Genomic DNA, 9709 nt, shown 5'->3' with positions numbered 1-9709 from the left:
GCCCTTTATGAAACATGCTTTATAAAAGGTTTAGTTTAGGACTTTAGTTTTAGTAGTTTCATAGGAGATAATACATCTAGAGATGAAATAAGATTGTTTAGTGGAGTGCCTCATTTAGAAACCTGTTTAGAAATTTTTTGTGTCATGTTTATTGGAGTATTGTATTTAGTTACAACATTACAACATTAAATACAAATAATATTACAAGAAATACCAGTCACGCAACAACTGTTTTTACACAGATAAAATAACTGGTACCAGTTGACCCCATCAAGTCAGGTATATTCAAGTTATAAATGTCTGCACTTGCTCTGTTAATACAAATAAGATATATTTGTAGGTATATTTATAATTTATGAACTATACAGTCACCAAAATGCCCCAAATGGCACAAAATGCCCAGATGAAGAGACATATTCAGTTACTGTTGTTCCAAAAGTATTTACCAATAAAGCATATTTGACCTAATATTTAAATCTAATTATTACATCTGCCCCATTAAAAAAGGTTTAAAAGTGTAACATCCACAAATTGACATAATGACATCTTTTAATCTGTTTCTGCAGCATGCCATAAGTAATTTCTGTCATGCCCAAAATGTTGGTACCAGGGTTGCCAAAAATACTCTCATAAAAACTAAAATATGTTCTGACAAGGCACACACACATCAGGACTACTATCTCACCCATCCAACAAGCTTATATAATGAAAACAAATAAACTTATAGAGAAAAATATAGAGAAAATGTATATATATATATATAAAGACAGAGAGAGAGAGAGAGAGAGAGAGAGAGAGAGAGAGAGAGAGAGAGAGGAGAAAGAATATTTATATAGAATATACAAGTTTTAATTTATTTACCTAAGCACAAATAAACAAATTATTCGTGCAAATGTGGTTAAAAATGCTTCTGATCTGACCCTGTCTTTGGGGAATTGAGCGATATTTCATTCTGATTTACATAGCATTAACACATATGGAGAGCCTTCACAGCAGGCACGTTACACACAGCTTATCTGTCTATTATCTCACATGGCTCATAAAAGGGTCATGACCACTAGTTAGTAATTACCGCTGCAATAGCAGAACATTGGGTCATATAAACAAGAATTACCTAAAAGTGATTTGACAACCTTCAGGTTTAAAATTAAAACTCGTTACTAAAAGAGGAAATACAATTTAACGGAAAACATTCAAATGAAAATCCAGAAACAGTCTCTATCTGAGATCACACTAACCTCAGCTGAAGCGTTTAATCTGGTGACCCCTGAAATGACCTCACAGCTTCTTCTGATCTTTTCCAGACGAAAGCAGGCAACAGAGTAAAGTTCCGCTTTACTAATTCCAAGATGAGGACTATATTATGTTGCTATTACCCTTGGCAAAACAACATACTTCCCATATTTACTCCAAAAATACTAGTTTAGTGTGTCCATTTTTTTTTAATTAAAACAAGCAACAATACTACAGTTCCTTAAGCTCTTAAAACCAGAGAATTTTTTTTATTTATGTTTTTACCTTTGTTTTAAAAATATATCTTTTTTTCAATTACGTTTCATCCATAAGTTATGCTATGTCCTCGGTTGAGGACAACAGGGATATAATGTAACAAGAAGTGTAATAATGGGAGTAATATTTGACAAGATTTTCCTTAATATTTCTTAGAATACAGAAATATAATTTCTTTCCCTATTTATCAGTTATGTCTCCCAAAATGCTCAACATGCTTTTAGTCCCGGTGTCCTCATACTCATATGAGGACATGTATAAAATCAACGTCCTGTTTCTTAATAGAAAGTCATATTTTGATTTGTAACCCCATAACATTTTCATGAGATGTTGATTTACGACAAACAATTTTAAAAACGATAATTACAAAATAAGATCATATATCTAAGACTGTCACTAAATTAATATCAGCCATTTTGTAGAACTAGAAGAGGGAGTGGTCATGGTGAAACATCCAGTTATTTCTTTAAAATGCCCTAATTTGTGCTCAGTACAGAATATACAGATTTAAAACGGTGGCATATATAATCTCAGAGAAATTCACTCAAATATAATGACCTCAAATGAGGCCACAGTGTCTTAAGATTCAATTTAAACGTGTCCGTATGCATTTAATTGTTTATTTTATTGTTTTAAAGTTTTATTATTTAAAAAAAATATGATGAAAATATGAAAGTACGTAGCCAGGCTTTGAACATGCTCGTTGGTAAACAAAGAGCTGTTTGCCCAATCAAAGTTGACCGTTCGTTTGATTAGACCGTCACGTTATCATTACGCAAATGAGTTGCAGATTCTCACACAATCAGAGACCGGCGCGTGAAAGTACCGCAGGTAAGACACGCGTTCATTCTCGTTTAACAGAAAGAGCAACACCTTTAACAGAGCTTGTAACGTTTGTCTGTTAAAGGTTAAACAAAAATGTACGGTAAAAAAAAAAATGTCCAAGCATATATAACTTAACGAATCGTAAATGATTCGCATTTCTGTCAGACTAACAGAATATACCTTTAAAAATAGATACATTTTTAGCTATAAATTAAAGTAATGTTTCGTAATATTTAAATTTAATATGAAAAAAACAAACAATCATGCCAAGTGTTCACAAAATGTTTTCTGCAAATAGCCTAATTTAAAGTCAATAATTCAAGAAATGTGCATGTGAAAGAGATTCCCAATAAACGTGCTACAATAGTAGTCAGTATGTTGTCAATCTGTTTTCAAGGCGATTATCAGGCTCTCGGTGTGATGAGTTTAGTTCTCATCCCTCTATTGTGTTTTTGAACCCCCGGGACGGAAGAGATTCTCTCTAATCCAACTTGTTTTCTCTGTCTTGCTGAGATATGAGAGTCCTACTTTAAATCCAAACCAATCCCCAAAGACATTCCTTTCGACCTGGGAAATTTCACGTCGTTTCTACTTTTTTCGCTTTTTAATCCGGCTAATAATAATGAACCTAGCCTACCATTTTTTTTCTTTACGCAATAAGCGTCAGATGCGTGCACTGATATACAGAGACAATGCTCCCTATTAGGTGATCGGTTTGCAGTTATTTCCTGATTGTTGATTGGGTGTTAATCTGTGTATTGCTGTTTCCATTCGTTTATTATTCACGCCTCCTTATATCTGACAGACAACACGGAAATAGTTTTCTCAAAACAATAAATGAATAAAACGATAATATTAATAATAATAATAAAATAAAGATATAGGCTATTTTAGGTGAGGTGTAAATTTTACGGGTAGTAACTGCTCACCATGTTTGCAATACACTCCAGTAGTCTTGCTGTGCGGCAATGTTTTTTTTTGTTTTGTAATGATTCGCTGTGTTTAATTTAGGGACATAAATGGACATGATTTAGATGTCAAATATTTTTCTGTTGCTGTCATCTTAGCTACCCAGATCTGACGTCTTTTCTTGAATCTCACTTGGTTAGTGGATCTGATTCTTCTGTGGCCTTAATTCGTTTGATTAACGGGCTATTTATTCCAAATGATCGCCACCGAGCACAATCTGAAAATGACGAAGCGCGAGAATTTGTTATTCTTACTTGCATTTCATGCTTGGTGGGGACATATCATGGAAAGGCCATTTAAGCTGTCTTTCAGTAAATCTGATCGCTGATGTTTATCGTGTCCTCCCCCTTCTCCCCCGCGGTGATCGCGCATCGCGCCTCATTCTCACTCCCATTACGCAGCAGGATTGACATGAAACTGTGAATTGTTTGCTGCTCAAATAGAGTTGACCTGGAGCCAGCAGTCTGAGGGGTTGAGGAGCGACCATCCCTGCCTCCTCCCCCTCTACATCAGCATGACAAAGCACTGGGGGGGTCCGGGCTTGTTGGCACCACCCGCGAACACTGTAGGAGCAGGAGCCCAACACGACCATCACCTTGACTGCAGAACCAGCTATTCCTCTTCCAACACCAGCTGTCACTGCTCCACAAACGCACTGTTGGAGTTCGGTGGCCGGCTGAGTACGTCCACAGGGATGGCGCAGGACTCCTGTTACAGAGCCAAACCGTCGGATCAGAACGCATGGGAAATGCAGGATGGAAACTCCAGCGGAGGAAAGAAGAAGAACTATCAGCGTTATCCCAAACCACCTTACTCGTACCTAGCTATGATTGCCATGGTCATCCAGAACTCTCCGGAGAAGAAACTCACTTTGTCAGAGGTAGGTCATCTTCACAGGCGCGACGCGCAACTTTTGTCTTTAAAACTATCAAAGTTAACCAGAAATGTAAATGCATTTTAACAAGCACGGTTAATTTGCTTCATACCTACACGATTTTTTTTTAAAGCTGAAAGGATTGTCTTTATCAGCAAGTCCGTTCAACATCCACATTTACACACTTACTGTAACCGGAATAAGTATTTTTTTTAAATCCAATTGGAGGGTTCCATTCAAGCTTCCAAATAAAAATTAAATTCCATTAGAAATCATTCAAACTTAAAATGTGTATAAAACTCAGTTGTGCCATCACCACGCTGACATTAATTCTCACAAAGAATCGTTTACATGTCAATTGAGTTTTAATGCGTGGTGCACATCCAAATCTACCTGGAGCACATCTGTTTCATGTCTAGATCTCGATGGGGTTTGCGTTGTGAATAGTGAAAGCAGAGGCCGATACTCTATCATGCTGATAGCTGTGGCTGGAATCACACTGTGCCGCAATTACTACGCAATTGTTCCGAAATGTCGCAACTTGTAAGAATCCGCAATCGGGATTAACAGTTTGCTGACTATTCAGGAGTGACTACTGTGAATATTTGTAAATGATTTGAGGTAGTGTCTGCTCTTACAAATGATTGAACTCGACTTATCTTGGGATGAAATGGCAAGCAAATCCTGAATCTCTTTTTTGTAATGACTGTTTTAACTGGTATAACATGCAAATTAGACATACTCCTATTAATGTATGCTTGTTTACGAATATAAATGTCACCCCACAGAAAATTTAGGCTACAAATACATAGACCTATGCATGCACTGTATTGTTGGCTTTTTGAAAATGTAGCAGAAAGACAGGATTCATAAAGCAATATTGGCCTAATGCTGTTTGTTTAGTATCTGTGCAGTTTAGAAGCTGTGGTCAATAATAATAATTCACTACATTTTTAATAAATCAATAAATCATTTTTAATTAATAAATTGTCTTCTGTTAACAGATTCTGAAGGAGATCAGCACTCTCTTTCCATTCTTCAAGGGAAATTACAAAGGCTGGAGGGACTCAGTCCGACACAACCTGTCTTCTTACGACTGTTTCGTGAAGGTGTGTGTTTGATTTCAGGCGACTGAAAATGTGTTACTTTGATGTTAATTTGACATTATCTTGTTACCTCTCCTCTCTCTAGGTGCTTAAGGATCCTGGTAAACCCCAAGGTAAAGGTAACTTTTGGACTGTAGAAGTGAGCCGAATTCCTCTGGAGCTCCTAAAAAGGCAAAATACGGCAGTATCTCGTCAGGATGAAACTATCTTTGCTCAGGACCTTGCCCCGTACATCTTTCAAGGTTACGCTCAGCCGAACAAATCCAAAACTCTGCCCACTGACCTGTCCTTACCCCCTGTTCCCACCCGTCACAGCCCACCCCCATCAGAGGACCCCTATCGTCCCAAACTGGACTCCACATTTGCTATAGATTCTCTCCTGCATAGCCTCAGGCCTGCCAGTTCTGCTGGGGAAGGGCTGCGAGAGAGAGAAAGTTGGGGCATCGGGCCTCCTCCGCACACTCGCTCTACCACTCCACCACGTCCTTGTAATGGCTCGTATAATTGCAGTTCGTCAACCAGCTCCGTCAGTCCTGCGTCGGATTTGTCAGACGAGGAATGGAGAGGGGTGACACTCGTTGGGAAAAGATTAGGTGATCGAGGATCAACTTCAGACGGATACAGTGACTCCTGCCCCCCACCAAACAAAAGTTCAAAACGCAACACCACACCTCCATGGGAGCTGCCGACTTCCTACGCCAAGTATACCCCTCCCAACGCAGTAGCCCCTCCTAGCATGCGCTTTAATGGAAACCCGTTCATGCCACTAGGCGGTATTCCGTTCTACGGTTATGGTGGTGCACATGTCACTTCATCACACTTGATTGGTCACCCTTACTGGCCCATCCTACCAAGTGGGCCAGTTTCCATACAAGCCCCGCCCCTACTCATGGACTTGGACAGTATGCTGCAATCTGTTCCACCCAATAAGAGCGTGTTTGATGCGCTTGGCCCCAACAATCAGACTGCTCATCCACCTCCAAACCAGTATGCCCTTCAAAACGGGCCTTCCCTTTGCAAATACTCTCTTTAAACTATGCACAAAATAGTCCTAGAAGAACACGGCTTCTCATCTTTGGCACTGCTCAGGTTTACACAAATATTTGCAACCGCTAATGCTGCTCATTACTGTATACTCAGTCTGTGAATTGTCTCAGGGAATTCCTTGAGAGAATCTCTCTGTGAACTGAACAGTTACAGGGCTAATATTGACCAAAGAATCTACCCAACTAATGTTGACACTGTTGTAACTTCTGTCTATTCATGTGACTTTCTTTGACACGATTACTACCTCAGACTTTTAATGTCAATGGGGAGGCACATTGGCTGCTCTTGTTTCCTGAATGGACCCTTTTAATGTTTGGGGACAATCAATGAAATTCTTGACAAGACCAATTGAATGTTGACCATTTATAAGCTTGAAATATGGTGTGTGTGAGTGTTGTTGCTTTACCGCCTTACAAATCAACCAGAAATGGTGTGCTGGTCATTTGTTAAGATTAGGGATGTGTTTGTGTAAATGTGTACTTTTGAAACTGTTAGGAACCTGCAAAGTTTACATAAAGACAGGCTTTTAAGCCACGAACGTGTCACTTTTTATATGTTGGTTTTAGCAGGGTAAACAGATTTTTTTTTTTTTTGTTGAAATCTTGACTTTTTGTATGGCTTTTCTGACATGATTATGTGTTCTTAAAACAATTTAATTTCACCCCCACTCACTTGGTAAAGTCCAATCTCAGGCTCTGATAACAATGGTGGAGGCTTGACAGATCTGATGAGATCCAGTCTTGTGTGTTCTTTTTTTTTCTGGCAAGCATTCACTTTGAAGAACTGTAATTAGAGCTGTTTTATCAGTGCACTGTGTCTCAAACCTTATCATGACTGTTTGTGTCTCTGTGGGGTGTAAGTGCTGTAACTATGATTTTTATAACCTGGTCCTCAAATACCTTTTTAAAATAAATGTGTATGTTGCCTTTTGATCATGCATGTCTGCATGATACTGTCCAGAAGCTCATATTGAGCAATTTGATCAGTAATTAAACATGAGGGTCGTTTAACTGATGGTCTGTGGTTGTCTCTCCGTCTGGTGCACGTCATGCCACCATCACCTCCTGCTGTTTTTTCCTGTCTTGTCCTCCCTTAAAATCACTCATTCACACCCCCAACACTTCCACCCTCTTAAAGGTCCATTCTTTATAATGGACCTTAGTTTCAAGTAAGTCTCAGTTTCTAGGTGATTTGTTCTACTGACTTTGTCTTTTTTCCCCCTTATGTATTTGTTGTGTCATAGTAGAGCAGTCAGACTCTATAGTATTTTTAAATATGCTTATTCAAAGTGCAATTCCATGAAAACATGTTTAGGAGAGTTTTGCGGTTCATCCTGTAAGTGTGTGTGTGTAAGTCCCCAGTTGAGTTTAGATTGCAGGGAATCTGACTCTTGGCCCTTTGTAAAATGTTTAAACTTTACGCGGCCAAAGGTGTTTCACAAATGCTTTTGAAATCTATCAAATGTTTGGTTCTCGACTTCTTTGTTATATTGTATCTCATCGACGGCAATATTTTATTTAAAAGAAGCAATGAAGCTGGCTGAATACTGTTTTAAAAATGAAGAGAGCATAAAGCATGTGGTGCCTGATACATTTAGTCTTTCTGCAGATGCTTTTATCCAAAGTGACTTATAATTGGGGAATATTTATATATATGTGTGTGTGTGATTTAATCTTAAAGAGGTGAACAGAGGTAGCGCTCATGATACCAGCCTTTGACATTGTTCAAGTAAGTACAAGCTGTTGTTGTTTTTATTATTTAGGATGAAATCCCCTCATCACTTATGTTCATCTGTCAAAACAACTTTCTATGTCTGGAGAGACTGCATTTGCTCATCACAAAAAAAAGCAGTAGAATGACATGAATCAATAAACAAAATTCTGAAAAGCAGTGAATGAGCGCCTCTATTAGAACACACTAAACTAAGAATACATCCTTTAATTCTAAAACTTTACCAAATTTTACCTTAACAAACTGCTACAGTAACTACAAATCACTTTTCTTGTAAAAGGTTTATATGAGGTATAAGGACAGGTTAATATGATCAGTTTAGAAGCTGAAAATGTAAATAATAGCTTCATCAGCAGGACCGTCCAAACACATTTATTTAATGTGAAGCAATTAATATCAAAACACATATATTGTGTGAGCTTAAATGTAGGGCATACTAGTCACACTCCATTGGTTTTACATTTTTTGCTTAATAATAAAAAAGCAGCCTTAATTTTGAAAAAAATGAGTAAAACATGGCAAATATGAATATTTTATATAAATAAAATATTATTCATTGGTAATATTTTAGTTCTGCAGGCTGCTGTGTCGTTAGATTCTTGGAGGGGACTGTCCTCCACCTCAGAGGTCACGTCAACACCTTCTGTGCAATTATCCGGGTCTCATGAGAATTCGTAATTATTGTAGGTGTATTCATATGATTTGTAGATAAAACGTCGCTAAAAGGTGCCCCCTAATCCTAACCTTCAGGCTCAAGAGGCATCAACAAATCACATTCATGCGAAACAGCAACCAATTAACCAAATCGTAAATGTATGTTGTAAACACAGTCATCACCCTAAACATAATAGTCATATAGTTAGTAGGAATGTAATTATGTCACAGAAAGACTAAATGTATTTATTTATTACCAGAAAATATAAATGCTCTTACATTTATTAATGAGCCCAGTCTCATGAAAATGCATGTAAATACTATGCCAAAAAACAAAAGCGAAATCTACTAGCTTCTAAACCTTTATTTCTAGGTTTAGAAGCAATTCTACACAAGCGAGTAAAATAAATACAACACAGTAAGACTGTCAATATCATCTATCAATGCTGATCAGACCTAGCCTGTGGTGACATTAACATTTTTGTTTCAATGAAAATCTTTCACATAAAAATTCAAAATAACACATTTAAATGAAATAGCCTATAAAAACTTTTTATAAAACCCCCATGCTGACGTTTGAACAGCACAGAAGTTTGGAAATCAGCATTTGTGAAAACACTGTGTGTAAACCGAAGCTGTAAACTGAGGTAGCCTAACTGAACAAATTAATTAGATCTGTTGCATAAATGAATTGCATTAGGCTTAATATTAATCTCCACTGACTCGATTATTTATAACATGATTTAGTAGCTTACTATTATTTTAAAAAATAGGTAAGATAAAATGAATTTACAAATATTCTATGGAGAACTTCTACTTCTATATTTTAAATGCTTGCATGAGAAACTTATAATGAAAGCAAATCTCCATTCTTCATTGTTTTATGTAGCAGTTATGCTGCTGCCCATCGGGCTGTAGGCAGGTAAACACCCCAAACAGGTGTTTGATCTCACTATCAATCATACTCTTCCAGCTCATGGTAACAGCATTACAT

The 9709-nt window shown here is 37.5% G+C and overlaps 1 protein-coding gene across 1 annotated transcript; it reads left to right on the top strand.

Moving 5' to 3' along the window:
• Window positions 1-2275: 2275 nt before the first annotated feature.
• On the top strand, window positions 2276-7539 carry foxh1 (forkhead box H1). Its single transcript, XM_043253256.1, has 4 exons — window positions 2276-2340; window positions 3747-4183; window positions 5182-5286; window positions 5369-7539. Exons 1-4 carry the CDS (start codon window positions 2289-2291, stop codon window positions 6314-6316), a joined length of 1542 nt encoding a protein of 513 aa, XP_043109191.1. The 5' UTR covers window positions 2276-2288; the 3' UTR covers window positions 6317-7539.
• Window positions 7540-9709: the final 2170 nt, after the last annotated feature.

Source organism: Puntigrus tetrazona, chromosome 12 (genome assembly GCF_018831695.1).
Source record: "Puntigrus tetrazona isolate hp1 chromosome 12, ASM1883169v1, whole genome shotgun sequence".
Classification (NCBI taxonomy): domain Eukaryota; kingdom Metazoa; phylum Chordata; class Actinopteri; order Cypriniformes; family Cyprinidae; genus Puntigrus; species Puntigrus tetrazona.
The sequence above is the reverse complement of the archived record's forward strand: the minus strand, read 5'-3'. Positions and strand labels throughout refer to the sequence as shown.

Excerpts from the sequence above, each read along its gene's own strand:
- foxh1 (XM_043253256.1), top strand. The coding sequence starts at position 2,289 with ATGAGTTGCAGATTCTCACACAATCAGAGACCGGCGCGTGAAAGTACC. Across the intron at positions 2,341-3,746 it reads GGCGCGTGAAAGTACCGCAG|AGTTGACCTGGAGCCAGCAG; the intron begins GTAAGACACGCG and ends CTGCTCAAATAG. Across the intron at positions 5,287-5,368 it reads CTTACGACTGTTTCGTGAAG|GTGCTTAAGGATCCTGGTAA; the intron begins GTGTGTGTTTGA and ends TCCTCTCTCTAG.